The sequence below is a fragment of the Chiloscyllium punctatum genome, chromosome 35 (assembly GCF_047496795.1).
Source record: "Chiloscyllium punctatum isolate Juve2018m chromosome 35, sChiPun1.3, whole genome shotgun sequence".
NCBI lineage: Eukaryota > Metazoa > Chordata > Chondrichthyes > Orectolobiformes > Hemiscylliidae > Chiloscyllium > Chiloscyllium punctatum.
In genome coordinates this window covers 20,285,374-20,306,498 of record NC_092773.1, presented here as the reverse complement: position 1 = coordinate 20,306,498, position 21,125 = coordinate 20,285,374, and the positions used below count along the sequence as shown (strand labels likewise).

Genomic DNA, 21,125 nt, shown 5'->3' with positions numbered 1-21,125 from the left:
GAGGGTGTGTGTTTGGGTGGGGTGGGGGGAAGGGGAATGTGTTGTTCGGAATAGGATCTGCATCAGTGTTTTAGGATTTAAGTCTGTGTTTAGGAGAGTGTGTAGTGCTATGGGGTCAGCTGTAGGTCTGGGCTTGACATATGAATGAACCGAAACCTGCAACCCATTCTCAAAGATGAAAGACTTCACAGGTTTGTTCCATGTATCATTTCAGTTATATGACACTAATCTTTTGCTGTAAGTTCTGTGTGTTATGGTCCAGCTCTGCAGCTACCGGATGCAGGAGTAATGCTTCCCAGTCCACGTGTAGGACTGTAACTTTGTTTTGCGTGATTTTTAATTCCGACCGAGGAAGGAAAGCATCCGAAACACCTTTTTCACTGTCTCCGTTCCACTCCACTTCCAAATAAATATAAAGCTGCATTCCAAGGTCTCTTAGTTCAGCAACACTCCCCAGAACCTTCCCATTCATGTTTTAGTTGAGAAAAAAAAACCATGTCCAGTTCAATTTTCTATTTTTTTTTTAAATTACAATTCGGTCACGCTCCGGGCTGCAACAAATCGGAGGAGCAAAAGAAAACATAACACGGAAGGGGTGAGGTTTGACAACGCTGAGGGGAAACGGAGCGCTCAGGCTGGGGGGCGGCTCGTTCCGCCTGGAAGAAAGATGGCCACCCTTGCACTGGTCACAGGGGGCTCGGTGACGGGGCGACGCCAGTCTGCGCGATGACGTCCGAAGAACCGCGCGTGCCCTCTGACGAAGGGGGGGCGCGGCTTGACGGTGAAAAGGGGCGGGGCGGCTGCGCGATGACGAACGGCGCGTGCCGTCGGACGAGCGGGGTGCGCGATGACGCCATTCGCGTCGCCGTTAGGGTTGTTACTGCGGGGGAGGTGGGCGTGGTTTGTGCGCGGTGACGTCAGGCGTCGCGGCCGAGGCGGGAGTTTCTGTTTGGAGCCTCGGGGCTCGCGGAGTGAGCATGGCCGAAGAGGAGGCAGGGGAACCGGTGATGGTGGGTGGAGGGGACCCCGAGGAGCAGGAGGAGGAGGAGGAGGAGGAGGAGATGATCCTGACCCCGGCTGAGCTCATTGGGAAACTGGAGGAGGTGAGGGGTCAACCCCTGGGGGAGGGGGTGCACAGCAAGATCCCACACTGAGCATCAGCCTTTCCCCCCCCCCCCCCCCAGAGCCTATATACAAGGCCCAAGTCAGGAGGGTGTGAGGGGATACTCCCCACGAGCCCTGGATGGGGGAGGGGGGAATGGGGGGTGGTGGATGGATGGGGGGAAATGGGGGGTGGATGGATGGGGGGGGCAGCTCCAACAACACTCAAGAAGCTCGACACCATCCAGGGACAAAGCAGTCCCCCCCCTCGATTGTCCCCACAAACCCCCCACTCCCTCCACCCCCCCCCCCGACGCTCAGTAACAGCAGTGGGTACCATCCACAAGACACACTGCAGCAACTCCCCCAGGCTCCTCAGACAGCACCTTCCAAACCCCCACGGGCCACTTCCATCGGGAAGGACAAGGGGCAGCAGGTACATGGGAACACCACCCCCCCTCCTCCCCCCCACCCAACGCAAGTTCCCCCTCCAAGCCCTTCACCGTCCGCAACTTGGAAATATATCAGCCGTTGGGTCAGAATCTTGGGACTCCCTCCCTCAGGGCGCTGTGTGGGGGGGGTCCCTACGCCACGCAGGGTCCAAGAAGGCAGCTCAGCCCCACCCCCACCTTCTCAACGGGGCTGTTCGGAATGTGAGTAAGTGTTGGCTCCGCCAGTGACACCCACACCCAGTGAGTTTTTTGTTTTAAACACATTCCCTTCACTGCTCCCCTGTTCTGGCTGTTTCTTGCTGGTGAGACCTGTCTCTCCCTGTTATAGGGTTTTCTGAGAGGTTTATCTCAGGAATTCCTAGACTTAATTGTATGACCCACGTTGGTCCCAGGGTTGGATGGTGAGGTTTCTTCGTGCACTTTGACTTTGCAGCGCCCTTGGGAAGATAGTCATGGGGTCTTGGACTATATTCTGTTACCTTGATGTACATACGTGAGGAATGATTTGTCTGGTTTGCACATAAAACAATATTTTTCATTGTCAATTCGTCCCTGTGACAATAGTAAATCAAATTGATGTACTTGCATTGTAAAACTGTCACCTCACACAGCTGTCTGCAGTGTGGGTTTTGGTTGCTCTCTGATATTCAGTTTGGAATTCTGTCTCCTCGTCTTATCGTTACTAACTGTGGATGTCCCTCATCTCTGTACAGGCTTGGCTGAATGAGAAATTTTCCCCTGACCTTCTCGAACACAAAGCTGAGATTGTGGAGTGTGTCATGGAACAGCTAGATCACATGGTAACGGTTTTGGACCTTTTTTGGGGGCAGAGCAGACAACACTCGTTCAATGCACCATTGAGTTTGCGGTTGACAGAGTCAGCTCGCCCCTGATTTCCCTGCCAGATGGAATGAGAAGGATCGGCCGTCCGACGATTCACCTGGCAGTGCGGAACTTGATTTTTGTCGAGTTGCCCGATTCATCAGAACAAATGCCAGAATGGCGCGTTTCGAACCGTCGGAATGATTTATTTGATGGGGAGAAAAGGGGAGTTGATTAGTTGGCTAAGATGCCGTGATGGTGAAAGCAAAGGGAAGCGAGAGGCTCTCTCCAAAATCCTGTTCAGTGCACTTAATTTCAAGAAGGCCAGTATCCTGTCACCCAGTCACCCTTTATTTACATGTGCACAGTACATGATACTGATCCAGCTAACTCAGAGCTGGCTCTGAGATTGTGCAGTACCCCGAACACTCCTGTTTATACCTGTCAGCCAGCTCATCTTCGAAAAGATCCTTGTTCCAATCACTTTGAGGACAAGCTGGTTCACAGTAGTCGCAACTTTGCGCTCATAACTCACCCCTCAACCAGTGAAAGAAGTCCCAGCCTATCCAGCCTTTCACGATAACTCAAACCCTCTGTTCCCAGCAACATGCTGGTAAATCGTTTCTGAACCCCTCTCTCGCTTAATAATATCTTTCCTATAACAGGGAGACTCAAACTGGACACAGTGCTCCAGAACAGGCCTCACCAATGTCCTGTACAACCTCAACATGACGTTCCAACTCCTATACTCAAAGGACTGAGTGATGAAGGCAAGCGTGCTAAGTGCTTTTTCAACCACCCTCTTTATATGTGATGCAAACTTCAAAGAAGGATTAGATTACTTACAGTGTGGAAACAGGCCCTTCAGCCCAAGAAGTCCACACCGACCCTCCGAACAGCAACGTACCCAAACCCATTCCCCTACATTTACCCCTTCACCTAACACTGCAGGCAATTTAGCATAGCCATTTCAACTAACCTGCACGTTTTTGGACTGTGGGAGGAAACCGGAGCACCCGGGGGAAACCCACGCAGACATGGGGGGAGAACGTGCAAACTCCACACAGTCAGTCGCCTGAGGCGGGAATTGAACCTGGGTCTCTGGCGCTGTTAGGCAGCAATGCTAACCACTGTATCCCCCACAATGATGTACCTGAACCCGTAGGTCGCTCTGTTCTACAGCAGGAGCCAAGGCCCTACTTTTAATTATGTAAGTCCGGCCCTTAATTGTAATCTGAGATAACCATCTTCACTTTCCAACATACCACCAACCTTGGTGTAAACCTCTTTTCCATCACTTTATCCACACGTGACACAAGCTTCAAAGAATTATGTACCTGAACCCCGAGGTCACTCTGTTCTACAACACTACCCATGGCTCTTTTAATTGTCCAAATCCTGCCCAAAGCTGTAATATCTCGCATTTATCCAAATTTAACTCCATCTGCCACTCTTCAGCCCTTTGAGCCAGACCAAGATCTCTTTATCATCTTGGATAGCCTTCACTGTCCAATTTTGGTGTCATCTGCCAACTTAGTTCACATACCTTCTCGTAAATCATTCACATAAATGAGAAGCAAAAGTGGTCTCAGTCCGGGTTCCCCGCAGGGCACCACTAGTCATAGACCTCCAGTCTGGAAACAAGGATCTATTTATATTTGGAAAGCAATGAGCTTATCGTTGATGGGCAACATGGTTTTGTGCGGGGGAGATCGTGCCTTACCACCTTAATAGAGTTCTTCGAGGAAGATACCAAGTTGTTCGATGAAGGAAGGGCTGTTGATGTCATATACATGGACCTTAGTCAGGCGTTTGAGAAGGTTCCCCGTGGTAGACTAATGGAGAAAGTGGAGTCATATGGTGTGCAGGGTGTTCTAGTGAGGGGGATAAAGAACTGGTTGAACAACAGGAGACAGAGAGAGTAGTAGTTGAAGGGAGTTTCTCGAAATGGAGAAAGGTGACCAGTGGTGTTCCACAGGAGTCAGTGTTGGGGCCACTGTTGTTTGTAATACATATAAATGATCTGGAAGAGGGCACTGTCGGTATGATCAGCAGGTTTGCAGATGACACAAAGATTGGTGGAGTAGCAGAAAGCATAAGGGACTGTCAGAGAATACAGGGGGATATAGATTGACTGGAGAGTTGGGCGGAAAAGTGGCAGATGGAGTTCAATCCAGACAAATGTGAGGTGATGCATTTAAACAAGTCTAATTCTAGAGCGAATTATACAATGAATGGAAGAGCCTTGGGAAAAGTTGCTGGGCAGAGAGATCTGGGAGTGCAGGTCCATTGTACCCTGAAGCTTGCTGCACAGGTGGATAGAGTGGTCAAGAAGGCATATGGTATGCTTGCCTTCATTGGACGGGGTATTGAGTATAAGAGCTGGCAAGTCATGTTCAAATTGTACAAGACTTTGGTTCAGCTGCATTTAGAATTCTGTGTCCAGTTCTGGTCGCCACATTACCAAAAGGGTGTGGACACTTTGGAGAGGGTGCAGAGAAGGTTTACGAGGATGTTGCCTGGTATGGAAGGTGCTCGCTATGAAGAGAGGTTGAGTACGTTAGGTTTGTTTTCATTAGAAAAAAGGAGATTGAGGGGGGACCTGATTGAGGTTTACAAAATCATGACGGGTATAGACGAGGTGGATAGAGACAAGCTTTTTCCCGGGTGAAGGATTCAATAATGAGAGGTCACGCTTTCAAGGTGAGAGGTGGAAAGTATAAGGGGGATACACGTTGCAAGTACTTCACACAGAGGGTGGTGGGTGTCTGGAACACGTTGCCAGCAGAGGTGGTAGAGGCAGGCACAGTAGATTTGTGTTGCAGACGTTTTGTCCCCTGTCTCGGTGACATCCTCAGTGCTTGGGAGCCTCCTGTGAAGCGCTTCTGTGATGTTTCCTCCAGCATTTATAGTGGCATAGAAGCGCTTCACAGGAGGCTCCCAAACACTGAGGATGTCACCTAGACAGGGGACGAAACGTCTGCAACACAAACTCCCAGCTCGGCGAACAGAACCACAACAACGAGCACCCAAGCTACAAATCTCACAAACTTTGAACGGCAGATTCATTTAAGATGCGTCTGGACAGGTGTATGAGCAGGTGGGGAACCAGAGGGATACAGATGCTTAGGAATTGACTGACACGTTGAGACAGTACGTTTGGTTTGGCTCAGGCTTGGAGGGCTGAAGGGCCTGTCCCTGGGCTGTAAATTTTCTTTGTTCGAAGCCAACTTTGGATCCAGTTGGCAAGCTCACCCTAAAGTTAGATCACACATGGAACAACGTGTGATCTAACTTGACTAATGAGTCTACTGTGTGGAACCTTGTCACAGGCTTTACCTGAGTGCAAACAAACAGCATCGACTGCTCTGCCCTCTTCGATCTTCTCAGTTGCTACCTCCAAAAACTCGAGTTAGCGAGACACTATTTCCCTCGCACAAAACCGCGCTGACTGTCCCAAATCATTTCTTGCCCGTCCAACTCCGAACTTTCAGAATCCCCTCCAACAGCCTCCCCTACCCCCGAAGACTCGCAGGCCTGTCGTTCCCAAGGCTTTGCCTTGCATTCATTCTTAAACTGAGAAGGAGCAATCGGCAGGGCTTCAGGGGGAAGAGTATGGCGTGAGACCAACCTGAAGAGCTTCTCCACAGGGGCAGTATCAATAAATGGGCTGAATGGCAGCTTTGTGTGCTGGTTGTGTTCTCAGTCTGGCAGTGGATGTCCACCGAAGGACTAGAACAACGCTGTGAGACATGTAAAGCAAAACACGCAGCGGGGGGGAGAGGAAGTCCCATCCTTGTGAGAGTGTTGACCAGGATCCACTTTTAAAAAAAATTCACGGACGCATTGAAAAAGTCAGAGGAGGGGAGGGTAATGCAGTACAGGGTAAAGCATTACTCAGGATTTTGTGAACCCCAATAGACCTTGCAGGGAGTACAGTCATTTGACTATGTTCAACTGGATGAACAGGACAGACTGGGACTGTGTCCACAGGATATCCTGACCGTGGAAATCCGCAGAACAGAGGCCATGGCCCAAGTTGAGATTAGATTCCCAACAGTGTGGAAACGGGCCCTTCGGCCCAACAAGTTCACACCGACCCTCCGAAGAGCAACCCACCCAGACCCATTCCCCGATATTCACCCCTGACTAATACACCTCACACTACGGGCAATTTAGCACGGCCAATCCACCCTAACCTGCACATCCCTGAGCACTATGGGTAATTTAGTACGGCCAATCCACCCTAACCTGCACATCCCTGAACACTATGGGTAATTTAGCATGGCCAATCCACCCTAACCTGCACATCCCTGAACACTATGGGTAATTTAGCATGGCCAATCCACCCTAACCTGCACATCCCTGAACACTATGGGTAATTTAGCATGGCCAATCCACCCTAACCTGCACATCCCTGAGCACTATGGGTAATTTAGCATGGCCAATCCACCCTAACCTGCACATCCCTGAGCACTATGGGTAATTTAGCATGGCCAATCCACCCTAACCTGTACATCTTTGGATTGAGAGGGGAAACCGGAGCACCCGGAGGAAACCCACCCAGACACGGGGAGAACGTGCAAACTCCACACAGAGAGCCACTCGAGGCTGGAATCGAACCCAGGTCACTGGTGCTGTGAGGCAGTGTGCCAAGTGTTGAGCTCGACGGTGGTTTTGGCTGCCTTTGGCCAACCGATCCATCCGAAGTAGGGGGGGAAGGCTCAAACCGACCTTGATGTGCCTAAAACTGAGGGTCTGATGGTTCACCCCACCTGCCTTTCGATCCTCCTCACAGGAACAGAACCTGCAGCGAGCAAGGAAGGGCGATCTGAAAGTCACCATCCACCGAATGGAGACCGAGAGGATTCGCTACGTCCTTAGCAGTTACCTGCGGTCACGCCTGCAGAAGGTAACACAGGTTTCGTTCCTCAGCCTGGGAGGGAGCAAAGCTCAGTGAGTCTGTGCACAGTCCATTCAGGCCACCATTTCGCCTTTGTTGACATGGGGACGTGACTGGATATGGTGGGGTGAGTGTGCCCACTGAACAGTGGGCAAAAGGGAGGACTGCAGATGCTGGAGACCAGAGTGTAGATCAGAGTGGTGCTGGAGAAGCACAGCAGGTCAGGCAGCATCCGAGGAGCAGGAAAATCGACATTTCGGGCAAAAGCCCTTCATCAGGACTGCTGCTGTACACTTGAGCATCTGTGCGAAAGGGTGAATGGCGTTTGTTGTCTCATGTCTGTGTGTGTGTGTGGGTCTGTGTCTGTGTGTGGGTCTGTGTCTGTGTGTGGGTCTGTGTCTGTGTGTGTGTGGGTCTGTGGGTGGGTATATGGGTGTGGGTCTGTGTCTGTGTGTGGATCTGTGTCTGTGTGTGGGTCTGTGTCTGTGTGGGTGTGTGTGTGGGTCTGTGGGTGTGTATATAGGTGTGGGGGTGTGTGTGTGTGGGTCTGTGGGGGTGTGGGTCTGTGGGGGTGTGGGTCTGTGGGTGTGTGTGGGTCTGTGGGGGTGTGGGTCTGTGGGGGTGTATGTCTGTGGGGGTGTGGGTCTGTGGGTATGTGTGTGTGTGGGTCTATGGGTGTGTGTGTGGGTCTGTGGGGGTGTGGGTCTGTGGGGGTGTGTGTGTGTGGGTCTATGGGTGTGTGTGTGGGTCTATGGGTGTGTGTGTGGGTCTGTGGGGGTGTGGGTCTGTGGGTGTGTGTGTGTGTGGGTCTGTGGGGGTGTGTGTGTGTGGGTCTGTGGGTCTGTGGGGGTGTGTGTGTGTGGGTCTGGGTGTGTGTGTGTGTGGGTCTGGGGGTGTGTGTGTGGGGGTCTGGGGGTGTGTGTGTGTGGGTCTGTGGGGGTGTGTGTGTGTGGGTCTGTGGGGGTGTGTGTGTGTGGGTCTGTGGGGGTGTGTGTGTGTGGGTCTGTGGGGGTGTGTGTGGGGGTGTGTGTGTGTGGGTCTGTGGGGGTGTGTGTGTGTGGGTCTGTGGGTGTGTGTGTGTGTGTGGGTCTGTGGGTGTGTGTGTGTGTGGGTCTGTGGGGGGGTGTGTGTGGGTCTGTGGGGGTGTGGGTCTGTGGGGGTGTGTGTGTGTGTGGGTCTGTGGGGGTGTGTGTGTGGGTCTGTGGGGGTGTGTGTGTGGGTCTGTGGGGGTGTGTGTGTGGGGGTGTGTGTGTGGGTCTGTGGGGGTGTGTGTGTGGGTCTGTGGGGGTGTGTGTGTGTGTGGGTCTGTGGGGGTGTGTGTGTGGGTCTGTGGGGGTGTGTGTGTGGGGGTGTGTGTGTGGGTCTGTGGGTGCGTGTGTGTGTGTGTGTGGGTCTGTGGGTGTGTGGGTCTGTGTGTGTGGGTCTGTGGGGGTGTGTGTGTGTGTGGGTCTGTGGGGGTGTGTGTGTGTGTGGGTCTGTGGGGGTGTGTGTGTGGGGGTCTGTGTGTGTGTGGGGGTCTGTGGGGGTGTGTGTGTGGGGGTCTGTGTGTGTGTGGGGGTCTGTGGGGGTGTGTGTGTGGGGGTCTGTGGGGGTGTGTGTGTGGGGGGGTCTGTGGGGGTGTGTGTGTGGGGGGGTCTGTGGGGGTGTGTGTGTGGGGGGGTCTGTGGGGGTGTGTGTGTGTGGGGGTCTGTGGGTGTGTGTGTGGGGGTCTGTGGGTGTGTGTGTGTGGGGGTGTGTGTGGGTCTGGGGGTGAGTGTGTGGGTCTGTGGGTGTGTGTGTGTGTGGGTCTGTGGGGGGGTGTGTGTGGGTCTGTGGGGGGGTGTGTGTGGGTCTGTGGGGGTGTGTGTGTGTGGGTCTGTGGGGGTGTGTGTGTGTGGGTCTGTGGGGGTGTGTGTGTGTGGGTCTGTGTGTGGGGCTCTGTGTGTGTGTGTGTGGGTCTGTGTGTGTGTGTGGGGGGGGTCTGTGGGGGGGTGTGTGTGGGGGTCTGTGGGTGTGTGTGTGGGGGTCTGTGGGTGTGTGTGTGGGGGTCTGTGGGGGTGTGTGTGTGTGGGTCTGTGGGGGTGTGTGTGTGGGTCTGTGGGTGTGTGTGTGGGTCTGTGGGTGTGTGTGTGGGTCTGTGGGGGTGTGTGTGTGTGTGGGTCTGTGGGGGTGTGTGTGTGTGGGTCTGTGGGGGTGTGTGTGTGTGGGTCTGTGGGGGTGTGTGTGGGTCTGTGGGGGTGTGTGTGTGTGTGTGGGTCTGTGGGGGTGTGGGTCTGTGTGTGTGTGTGTGGGGGTGTGTGTGTGTGGGTCTGTGGGGGTGTGTGTGTGTGGGTCTGTGGGGGTGTGTGTGGGTCTGTGGGTGTGTGTGTGTGGGGGTGGGGGTGTGTGGGTCTGTGGGGGTGTGTGTGTGTGTGGGTCTGTGGGGGTGTGTGTGTGTGGGTCTGTGGGGGTGTGTGTGTGTGGGTCTGTGGGGGTGTGTGTGTGTGGGTCTGTGGGGGTGTGTGTGTGGGGGTCTGTGGGGGTGTGTGTGTGTGGGTCTGTGGGGGTGTGTGTGTGGGTCTGTGGGTGTGTGTGTGGGTCTGTGGGTGTGTGTGGGTCTGTGGGGGTGCGTGTGTGTGTGTGGGTCTGTGGGGGTGTGTGTGTGTGGGTCTGTGGGGGTGTGTGTGGGTCTGTGGGTGTGTGTGTGTGTGTGTGTGGGTCTGTGGGGGTGTGGGTCTGTGTGTGTGTGTGGGGGGGTGTGTGGGGGTCTGTGGGGGTGTGTGTGGGTCTGTGGGGGTGTGTGTGTGTGGGTCTGTGGGGGTGTGTGTGTGTGTGGGTCTGTGGGTGTGTGTGTGTGGGGGTGGGGGTGTGTGGGTGTGTGGGGGTGGGGGTGTGTGGGTCTGTGGGGGTGTGTGTGTGTGTGGGTCTGTGGGGGTGTGTGTGTGTGGGTCTGTGGGGGTGTGTGTGTGTGGGTCTGTGGGGGTGTGTGTGTGTGGGTCTGTGGGGGTGTGTGTGTGGGGGTCTGTGGGGGTGTGTGTGTGGGGGTCTGTGGGGGTGTGTGTGTGTGGGTCTGTGGGGGTGTGTGTGGGTCTGTGGGGGTGTGTGTGTGGGTCTGTGGGGTTGTGTGTGTGTGTGGGGGTGTGTGTGGGTCTGTGGGGGTGTGTGTGTGTGGGTCTGTGGGTGTGTGTGTGTGGGGGTCTGTGGGGGTGTGTGTGTGGGGGTGTGTGTGGGTCTGTGGGGGTGTGTGTGTGGGTCCGTGGGGGTGTGGGTCCGTGGGGGTGTGGGTCCGTGGGGGTGTGGGTCTGTGGGTCTGTGTGTGTGTGTGTGGGGGTCTGTGGGGGTGTGTGTGTGTGGGTCTGTGGGGGGGTGTGTGTGTGGGTCTGTGGGGGTGTGTGTGTGTGTGTGTGTGTGTGTGTGTGGGGGGGTGGGGGTGTGTGGGTCTGTGGGGGTGTGTGTGTGTGTGGGTCTGTGGGGGTGTGTGTGTGGGTCTGTGGGGGTGTGTGTGTGTGGGTCTGTGGGGGTGTGTGTGTGGGGGTCTGTGGGGGTGTGTGTGTGTGGGTCTGTGGGGGTGTGTGTGGGTCTGTGGGGGTGTGTGTGTGGGTCTGTGGGGGTGTGTGTGTGTGTGTGGGTCTGTGGGGGTGTGTGTGTGTCTGTGGGTCTGTGGGGGTGTGTGTGTGTGTGGGTCTGTGGGGGTGTGTGTGTGTGGGTCTGTGGGGGTGTGTGTGTGTGGGTCTGTGGGGGTGTGTGTGTGTGTGGGTCTGTGGGGGTGTGTGTGTGTGGGTCTGTGGGGGTGTGTGTGTGTGGGTCTGTGGGGGTGTGTGTGTGGGTGTGTGTGGGGGTCTGTGGGTGTGTGTGTGTGGGTGTGTGTGTGTGTGGGGGTGTGTGTGTGTGTGGGGGTGTGTGTGTGTGGGGGTGTGTGTGTGTGGGGGGGTGTGTGTGTGTGGGGGGTGTGTGTGTGTGGGGGGTGTGTGTGTGTGGGGGGGTGTGTGTGTGTGGGGGTGTGTGTGTGTGTGTGTGGGTCTGTGTGGGGGTGTGTGTGTGTGTGTGGGTCTGTGGGGGTGTGTGTGTGGGGGTGTGTGTGTGGGTCTGTGGGGGTGTGTGTGTGGGTCTGTGGGGGTGTGTGTGTGTGGGTCTGTGGGTGTTTGTGTGGGTCGGTGTGTGTGTGTGGGTCTGTGGGTGTGTGTGGGTCTGTGGGTGTGTGTGGGTCTGTGTGTGTGTGGGGGTGTGTGTGTGTGGGTCTGTGGGGGTGTGTGTGTGTGGGTCTGTGGGGGTGTGTGTGTGGGTCTGTGGGGGTGTGGGTCTGTGGGGGTGTGTGTGTGGGTCTGTGGGGGTGTGGGTCTGTGGGTCTGTGTGTGTGTGTGGGTCTGTGTGTGTGTGTGGGTCTGTGTGTGTGTGGGTCTGTGTGTGTGTGGGTCTGTGGGGGTGTGTGTGTGGGTCTGTGGGGGTGTGTGTGTGGGTCTGTGGGGGTGTGTGTGGGTCTGTGGGGGTGTGTGTGGGTCTGTGGGGGTGTGTGTGTGGGGGGGTGTGTGTGTGTGGGGGTGTGTGTGTGTGGGTCTGTGGGGGTGTGTGTGGGTGGGTGGGTGTGGGTGTGTGTGGGTCTGTGGGGGTGTGTGGGTGGGTCTGTGGGGGTGTGTGTGTGTAGGTGTGTGGGTGTGTGTGTGTGTGGGTCTGTGGGTGCGTGTGTGTGTGTGTGGGTCTGTGGGTGCGTGTGTGTGTGTGGGTCTGTGGGGGTGCGTGTGTGTGGGTCTGTGGGGGTGCGTGTGTGTGGGTCTGTGGGGGTGCGTGTGTGTGGGTCTGTGGGTGGGTGTGTGTGGGTCTGTGGGTGTGTGTGGGTCTGTGGGGGTGGGTGTGTGGGTCTGTGGGGGTGTGGGTCTGTGGGGGTGTGTGTGTGGGTCTGTGGGGGTGTGGGTCTGTGGGGGTGTGTGTGTGTGTGGGTCTGTGGGGGTGTGTGTGTGGGTCTGTGGGGGTGTGTGTGTGGGTCTGTGGGGGTGTGTGTGTGTGTGGGGGTGTGTGTGTGTGGGGGTGTGGGTGTGTGTGGGGGTGTGTGTGTGGGTCTGTGGGGGTGTGTGGGTGGGTCTGTGGGGGTGTGTGTGTAGGTGTGGGTGGGTGGGTGTGGGTGGGTGGGTGTGGGTGTGTGGGGGTCTGTGGGTGCGTGTGGGTCTGTGGGGGTGCGTGTGTGTGGGTCTGTGGGGGTGTGTGTGTGTGGGTCTGTGGGTGTGTGTGTGTGGGTCTGTGGGTGTGTGTGGGTCTGTGGGTGTGTGTGGGTCTGTGGGGGGGTGTGTGTGGGTCTGTGGGGGTGTGGGTCTGTGGGGGTGTGGGTCTGTAGGGGTGTGGGTCTGTGGGGGTGTGTGTGTGTGGGTCTGTGGGGTTGTGTGTATGTGGGTCTGTGGGGGTGTGTGTGTGTGTGGGTCTGTGGGGGTGTGTGTGTGTGGGTCTGTGGGGGTGTGTGGGTCTGTGGGGGTGTGTGGGTCTGTGGGGGTGTGTGTGTGGGTCTGTGGGTCTGTGGGGGTGTGTGTGTGGGTCTGTGTGTGTGTGGGTCTGTGGGGGTGTGTGTGTGGGTCTGTGGGGGTGTGTGTGTGGGTCTGTGGGGGTGTGTGTGTGGGTATGTGGGGGTGTGTGTGTGGGTCTGTGGGGGTGTGTGTGTGGGTCTGTGGGGGTGTGTGTGTGGGTCTGTGGGGGTGTGTGTGTGTGTGTGGGGGTGTGTGTGTGTGTGGGGGTGTGTGTGTGTGTGGGGGTGTGTGTGTGTGGGGGTGTGTGTGTGTGGGTCTGTGGGGGTGTGTGTGTGGGTATGTGGGGGTGTGTGTGTGGGTCTGTGGGGGTGTGTGTGTGGGTCTGTGGGGGTGTGTGTGTGGGTCTGTGGGGGTGTGTGTGTGTGTGTGGGGGTGTGTGTGTGTGTGGGGGTGTGTGTGTGTGGGGGTGTGTGTGTGTGGGTCTGTGGGGGTGTGTGTGGGTGGGTGGGTGTGGGTGTGTGTGGGTCTGTGGGGGTGTGTGGGTGGGTCTGTGGGGGTGTGTGTGTGTAGGTGTGTGGGTGTGGGTGGGTGGGTGTGGGTGTGTGTGGGTCTGTGGGTGCGTGTGTGTGTGTGGGTCTGTGGGGGTGCGTGTGTGTGGGTCTGTGGGGGTGCGTGTGTGTGGGTGTGTGTGTGGGTCTGTGGGTGTGTGTGGGTCTGTGGGTGTGTGTGGGTCTGTGGGGGTGTGTGTGTGGGTCTGTGGGGGTGTGGGTCTGTGGGGGTGTGGGTCTGTGGGGGTGTGGGTCTGTGGGGGTGTGTGTGTGTGGGTCTGTGGGGGTGTGTGTGTGTGGGTCTGTGGGGGTGTGTGCGTGGGTCTGTGGGTGTGTGTGCGTGGGTCTGTGGGTGTGTGTGTGTGTGGGTCTGTGGGGGGTGTGTGCGTGGGTCTGTGGGTGTGTGTCTGTGGGGGTGTGTGTCTGTGGGGGTGTGTGTGTGTTGTGGGTCTGTGGGTGTGTGTGTGGGTCTGTGGGGGTGTGGGTCTGTGGGGGTGTGGGTCTGTGGGGGTGTGTGTGTGGGTCTGTGGGGGTGTGGGTCTTTGGGGGTGTGTGTGTGGGTCTGTGGGGGGGTGTGTGTGTGTGGGTCTGTGGGGGTGTGTGTGTGTGGGTGGGTGGGTGTGGGTGTGTGTGGGTCTGTGGGGGTGTGTGTGTGGGTCTGTGGGGGTGTGTGTGTGTGGGTCTGTGGGGGTGTGGGTCTGTGGGGGTGGGTGTGTGTGGGTCTGTGGGGGTGGGTGTGTGTGGGTCTGTGGGGGTGGGTGTGTGTGGGTCTGTGGGGGTGTGTGTGTGGGTCTGTGGGGGTGGGGGTGTGTGTGTGTGGGTCTGTGGGGGTGTGTGTGTGTGGGTCTGTGGGGGTGTGTGTGTGTGGGTCTGTGGGGGTGTGTGGGTCTGTGGGCGTGTGTGTGTGTGGGTCTGTGGGCGTGTGTGTGTGTGGGTCTGTGGGGGTGTGTGTGTGTGTGTGGGTCTGTGGGGGTGTGTGTGTGTGGGTCTGTGGGGGTGTGTGTGTGGGTCTGTGGGGGTGTGTGTGTGGGTCTGTGGGGGTGTGTGTGTGTGGGTCTGTGGGGGTGTGTGTGTGTGTGGGTCTGTGGGGATGTGTGTGTGTGGGTCTGTGGGGGTGTGTGTGTGTGGGTCTGTGGGGGTGTGGGTCTGTGGGTGTGTGTGTGTGTGGGTCTGTGGGCGTGTGTGTGGGTCTGTGGGGGTGTGTGTGTGTAGGTCTGTGGGGGTGTGTGTGTGTAGGTCTGTGGGTGTGTGTGTGGGTCTGTGGGTGTGTGTGTGTGTGGGTGGGTGTGTGTGTGTGTGGGTGGGTCTGTGGGGGTGTGTGGGTCTGTGGGGGTGTGTGTGTGTGGGTCTGTGGGGGTGTGTGTGTGGGTCTGTGGGGGTGTGTGTGTGGGTCTGTGGGGGTGTGTGTGTGGGTCTGTGGGTGCGTGTGGGTCGGTGTGTGTGTGTGTGGGTCTGTGGGTGTGTGTGTGTGTGGGTCTGTGGGTGAGTGTGTGTATGCCTGTGTGTATGTGTATGTCTGTGTGAGTGTGTATTTGTATGTATGTGTGTCTGAGTGTATGTGTGTGCCTGTGAGTGTGTATCTGTATGTGTATGTATGTGTGTCTGAGTGTGTGTGTCAGTGAATATGTGAATGTGTGTGTGTGTGTATGTATGTGTGTGAATGTCTAGGGGCCCCCACACAGTGCAGCAGTTGGGCACAACTGAGCAGCCCACTTGGCTATTTCAGACAGCCCTGGAGAGTTGACCATATTGAAGTGGATCTGGAGTCACAGCTAGGCCAGACCAGGTCAGGATGGCCTCCCTGATGCACATGAGAGGACCTGTTTTTACCACAGTCCGAAGGGACCTGTGTTCCACTTCAGATAGATTTATTAATTCTCCCCACTGCTGTGTGGGGTTTCACTTAACCCTCCGGAGGATTAACCAGATCGCGAGTCCAGGACCAACATCACTCTCCCTCGATTCGGACCTGGGTCGTTTGCCTGAAAGTTTGCCTCTTATTTTTAAAATGTTCAGAGGAAGTAAGCTGGGTGTTTTTTTTCCTTCTTGTAATTCTCAGATCGAGAAGTTTTTCCCTCACATCCTGGAGAAGGAGAAATCCCGTCTTGAGGCAGAGCCTGCCTATTTGTCTCCACAAGAATACACCTTCGCAAAAGAGTGAGTGCATGGAGAGCAAGAGAGAGATGGGGGTAAAAGTACAGGCCGACAGCTGTGGGATCTTCGGTTGGAGCGATCGACACTGAGATGGATCGGTTTGGGATGGGTGCGGGAGCAGTGGTCAGCAGTGAATTCAATCTCACTCCTTTCAACCCCAGCTCCAACAAGGTATCTGGCCTTCTCTGGGGTTTCACCAGTTCTGAAGGTTCCGGGTTTGTTTTCTCCAGTCTGTGGTGTGATGGCACGGTGGTGAATCCCTCTGTTACCTCAACCCAAACATCCAGAAAAGCTCACTTTGCCGAGTAATCTGTTAAAATATGAGTGACGAGAACTCCCAAATTCAACTATTTAATAACAATAACATCAATTTATTTTTTTACCCTAAAAGTGAACATTAAACAAGTATTCACAACACGAAGCTGCCCCTTTCCCTTAACTGCTTATTACTTGCCTCCAACTTTCTAACAATTTGCTGTTCCAGTAAAACACTTATTCAAATTATATCATCTTAATTTCAAAACCACACAGCTGCTGTCGTTTTCTGTGTTTTCTCTCTTCCGACTGAAGATCTCCTTGGGTCGTCGTCTTTCTTTTGACTGCAATTTGTTTCATATGAAAAGGTACCTTTGAGAGACAGTGTTTCCTAATTTGTTGGAGAACAAGATGTTGGCTCTCCCTGTCTGAACAGCATTTGCTCTCGCTCTAATTTTCAAAATGTCCACATTTTTATATCCCCGACATCGGATCATCTCATTGGTTCGATGTGGGCAAAACGATAAATTCCAGCTCAATTGGGTTTTAGTATCCTGGGGCATATTTTAAATCGACTGGTTAAGTTGGAATTGTTGTCAAAACAGCAACCAAAGCTCGGGTATCCCTTTCTCAGCCAAATGCTTCATGTTTTCAGTTTTCCAGTCCACTCTGGGACTGCCATCCAGTCATGTCGCACAGGTACTTCTCAGCTCTCAGTTCAGGACAGAATTCACTCTCTCTTAAAGGTACAGTACACGACTTCATAACTGTGGCCACTGAGCCGTCAGCACGTGCCGATCCCTCCCTGCTGTCGACGGGAAGATCCGTATTCATTCCCACTCTTTCATTCCCACTCTGGGCTGAACGTGCTGACTTCTCCCTGCTTCCTGCCACGGACAGGAACATCCATCTCCGTTCTCATTCCGAATTGCTCCAAATCCACGTGACTTGCCCGAGGTTCCTCTGGGGAGGAACTGCTTTTTCTTTTGTCAAAATGGTGGCTGTCTTCGCTGGGGTGCCTCACCAGGAATCCCTGAGGTTGACCGAAACCGGGAGCTGAGAGCGGGGGAGGACCTCAGTGATCAGGTTTTGAGCCTGTGCCTGAAATTGAACAGAAAAGCAACGAGACCTTTCGAACGAGGGGGAGGTGCGGAACGGCATCTGCAGTCAGAGGGCGTAATTATCCGGAGAAGGGAATGTTTGAACGTGCGGGGAGAGGGAGGTGGGGATGCAGCACACCGACGGTGGCTCACTGCACTTGGAGTCAGGTTAGCATTGCGATGCAGTCAGGCTCCTGCTCGCCACCATGTCCCAGCACTGGGGTTGCAGACAGAGGAGCGGGAGCGCGGACGGGAGTCTCTTGGAGGCAGCTCCTTCCTCACTGAACTGACCTGCCCCCCCCCCCCCCCCCCCCCACAGGTACGCGGCCAACTGCGAGACCTACCTGAAGAGCTTGGCCCTGAGACACATGCCTCCCAACCTGCAGGCGCTGGACTTCTCCAAAGCCGGTGAGTGTGTTCCTGTGGCCAGCCCCTGAATCCGTACCCCGTCCCTCTTTGAACGAGGGAAGAGACCATCTCTTCCCACGCCCCTCCCGTCTCCCAGCGGTGAGCGCTGTGTCGGAGAAGCTATTGGAGCTTTGATATCAGGAAGCAGTATCCCAGCTCCGGGGGTGATCCAGCAGGGCTCGGACCGAGTCAGTCCTCAGGACCAGAGGGGCGGGGAGGTAGAGTCAGTCGGAATCACTCATCACTGGGGTTGAGATGGAGGGGTAGAGGTCTCATTGAAATGGACAATCTGGTGAAGGGACGGTGTATGGGGGTGAACACTTGAGAGGTCGTGTGTTCACCCGGGGGGGTGGGGAAGGCTGGGGCACAGTCTCGGGAGCAATGGGTGGATCGTCGAGTGGGACCGAGCTGAGGAGAGAGGTCCTTGCTCGGAGAGCTTTGAACCTGAGGAGCTCTCTTTTCCCCCCCCCCCTAGAGGGTTGTCGGTCACTCTGTGTCCTTGACGGCTGAGATACTTAGGTGGGATTCTGGTCTCTGTGGGATGGTGTGCCGTTGAGGCCCCAGCTCAGCCAGGATTGATGGCCTTTTCTCGCGTTGACGCTGAAGACTTCACTTCCCGCCCCTGTTCGGTTAACGTTCCGAAGAACAGAAACCGCGGCGGGGTTCTAGAGTCCCCACGGCGACTTTGTAATCCGACGGTGTTTCTCTCCTTAGTCCCCAGACCCAACCTGGATTCCTTTGTCTTTCTGCGGGTCAAGGAGAGGCAGGAAAACGTCCTGGTGGAACCGGAGACTGAGGATCAGAGGTAGGGCGAGTGGTGTTAGAGGTGCCTGGTGTCTGTGGCTTGCTGGCAGCTGAGCAGTGCGCTGTGCCCTCCTGCTCTTTCCATCCCAGCTGGACAGTGGTTGCTCAGTGCCGGGCAGCACCGTCCCACCGTGTCAGACAGCACAGAACGAGGCCGTGCGATCCATTGAGTCTGCACCGCTCACTGAACATCCATTCCTCCTCATCCCATTTCCCGGCACCGGGCCCACAGCCTTGGGACCTGTCGAGTTCACCTCGAAATATTCCTTCCACGTTCTGTCACTTCTTGACTCTCCCACCCTCCCAAGGAGGGGGGGGGGGGGGGTTCCAGATTCCCACCTGGATGAAAAAAAAAAGCCCCACTAAGCCTCCTGCCACCAACCTACAGTCCTTGCGCCATTAACTCTTCCACAAAGGTTGAACGTATTTTTATTTTCCCCCTGTGTCTACCCTTTGTCACTTTGGGCACCCTGATCAGGCAAACCCTTCTGCTCTGAGGAGAACCGTCCCAGTCTCTCTCCGTCATTGAGTTGCTCCCCAGCCCAAGCTACACCCTGGTGACCGATGCAGTTATCCAACATTGTCGTGGCCCAGCACTGCACCTCGCGGCCTCCCGAACAGAATGCACAGCCTCTGCTCGTGCGTTTAACAGCTCAACCAATAAAGGCAAGTACCCCGTCCACCACCTGTCCTGCAATGATCTGTGGCCATCTGCATTCAGCCCGCTCTGATCCCCTCTAACTTCTGACAGTGCAGGTGTCCATCCTGCACTCCCTTGTCTTGTTCGTCCTCCCAGAATGCACCATGTCGCACCAACCAAACGCACAGTATGCTCCTGGCCCAGCCTGTCAGTGAATCGGACCGAGGGCGGGTGTGGAGATCCATTCCTGGGGCTGTTGCTGTCCACTCACCCGGTATCACCTGGTGTCTCAGTGGTTCGCACTGCTGCCTCACAGCGCCAGGGACCTGGGTTCGATTCCAGCCTCGGGCGACTGTCTGTGTGGAGTTTGCACATTCTCCCTGTGTCTGCGTGGGTTCCCTCCGGGTGCTCCGGTTTCCCCCCTCAGTCCAAAGATGTACAGGTTAGGGTGAATTGGCCTTGCTAAATTACCCATAGTGCTCACGGATGTGCAGGTTAGGGTGAATTGACCATGGGAAATTACCCATAGTGCTCGCGGATGTGCAGGTTAGGGTGGATTGGCCATGCTAAATTACCCATAGTGCTCAGGGATGTGTAGGTTAGGTCCATTAGTCAGGGGTAAATATAAGATAATAAAGTAAAGGGAATGGGCCTGGGTAGGTTCATGTTCGGAGGGTCGGTATGGACTTGTTGGGCCGAAGGGCCTGTTTCCACATTGTAGGGATTCAATGATTCTAAGTAGAAACTGGAGAGCAAGGATGAGTCTGTCCTTTGCACCTCAGCAAGTGTGGGCCTTTGTTACCTGTCCCCTTGAATTGAATAGTTCGAGGCCAGACCACGTGAGGACGGCAGATTTCCTCCTCAAAAGGACTGTCGTGAGGTGGGGCAATTCTTACGACTATTGGCAGCAGTTCCGCGGTCGCCGTTGCTGGGAGGGGAGCTCACGGTGGGGAGCTCACGGTTCCCGCTCAGTGAATGTCCCCAGACCGCGCAGCCCAGGCCTCTGGTGAGGCATTCCCGCTGTACCAGGGTCTCTCCGCTCGTGACCGTGACCAAGATGCGCGGGAGTGTGGGGATGAGACGGTTGGGGGTGAAGGCTCTGGAGATGAGCAGATTTGCCTGTTTGACCCTCGGGTTTCAAGGTGCAAAAGGGAAGGTTCCCCGTGTCGAGAGATCGCGTCGTGGCGCACTGCCATCTCCGAGCCCCCTCTGTACACTTCTTTGTTTGAATCCCCGCAGGGAGTACACTGTTGATCTGGAGGAAGGCACCCAACACTTAATAAGATACAAGACCATCGCTCCCCTTGTGGCCAGTGGAGCAGTCCAGCTCATATGACCAGAGCTGAGGAAAGGTAAAACCAGATGGAGTTTAAATGCTGAGGGTGGCCGACAGCTCTCAGATCCTCCTTCGAGCCTCTGAGGTCTCTTTTATATCTTTCCCCTCTCACCCTCAATCTATGCCCCTCTAGTTCTGGACTCCCGGACCCCAGGGAAAAGACTTTGCCTATTTATTCTCTCCATGCCCCCTCATGATTTTGTAAACCTCGAAGAGGTCACCCCTCAGCCTCCGACGCTCCAGGGAAAACAGCCCCAGCCTGTTGAGCCTCTCCCTGTAGCTCAAACCCTCCGATACCGGCAACATCCTTGTAAATCTTTACTGCACCCTTTTCCAAGTTTCGCAACATCCTTCCTGTCGCAGGGAGATCAGAATTGTACGCAGTATTCCAGTAGTGGGCGAACCAATGTCCAGTACAGCCACAACATGACCTCCCAATTCCAATACGTTCCCATTCTCCAGGGCCCAGCCAGTTTCTTCAAGTTCTTGGCTGCCTTGTGTGACTTCCTCGGAGGTTAACCATGGATCTAATGTCTTGGCCGGTCAGTTTGTGTTGCTGTGAGGTGTCACCGTTTGGCGGGTACAGGGTTGAGATGGGGAGAACGTATTAAATGGGAGACCCTGCTGCCTCACAGCACAAGGGTCCCAGTTTGGATTCCAGCCTCAGGCGACTGTCTGTGTGCAGTTTGCACATTCTCTCTGTGTCACATGGGTTTCCTCCCACAGTCCAGAGATGTGCAGGTCAGTTGAATTGGCCACGCTCAATTGCCCGTGGTGTTAGTTGCAGTCATCAGAGGGAAATGGGACTGGGTGGGTTACTCTTCGGAGGGTCGGTATGGACTAGTTGGGCCGAAGGGCCTGTTGGCACACCGCAGGGGAATCTAAATCTAAATTGAGAGCAACAGGAATGGACAAGGTGGTTTACACGCGAAAAAAACAGGGGAAGCTAATGATATGTTTTGTTTTTGAAAATTTCTTTTCAGAATCTGTTATCTGTGTGCACGTCCAGGATGTGTGAACCCCATGTCGTCCCAAGGCTAACGTGTCCTGTTAGTGAGTGCGTCGGGTTTATTATAGCGGGAGCTAATAAAAGTACATTGTCACTTTCCTGACCAGCTTTTGTAGTGATTCGCAAAGGGAATCCAGGACTGGAACATCATCCTCTCCTGCGAAAAAAGGGAGTGGGGAAATCGA

The 21,125-nt window shown here is 55.4% G+C and overlaps 1 protein-coding gene across 1 annotated transcript; it reads left to right on the top strand.

The window, feature by feature from the left end:
* Positions 1–919: 919 nt before the first annotated feature.
* On the top strand, positions 920–21,043 carry gins4 (GINS complex subunit 4 (Sld5 homolog)). The gene is made up of 8 exons (XM_072554200.1): positions 920–1,103; positions 2,267–2,353; positions 7,174–7,287; positions 15,294–15,391; positions 17,063–17,151; positions 17,866–17,956; positions 19,835–19,947; positions 20,915–21,043. Exons 1-7 carry the CDS (start codon positions 978–980, stop codon positions 19,929–19,931), a joined length of 702 nt encoding a protein of 233 aa, XP_072410301.1. The 5' UTR covers positions 920–977; the 3' UTR covers positions 19,932–19,947; positions 20,915–21,043.
* The last annotated feature ends 82 nt before the right edge of the window (positions 21,044–21,125 follow it).

Excerpts from the sequence above, each read along its gene's own strand:
- gins4 (XM_072554200.1), top strand. The coding sequence starts at position 978 with ATGGCCGAAGAGGAGGCAGGGGAACCGGTGATGGTGGGTGGAGGGGAC. Across the intron at positions 1,104-2,266 it reads TCATTGGGAAACTGGAGGAG|GCTTGGCTGAATGAGAAATT; the intron begins GTGAGGGGTCAA and ends ATCTCTGTACAG. Across the intron at positions 17,957-19,834 it reads CCGGAGACTGAGGATCAGAG|GGAGTACACTGTTGATCTGG; the intron begins GTAGGGCGAGTG and ends GAATCCCCGCAG.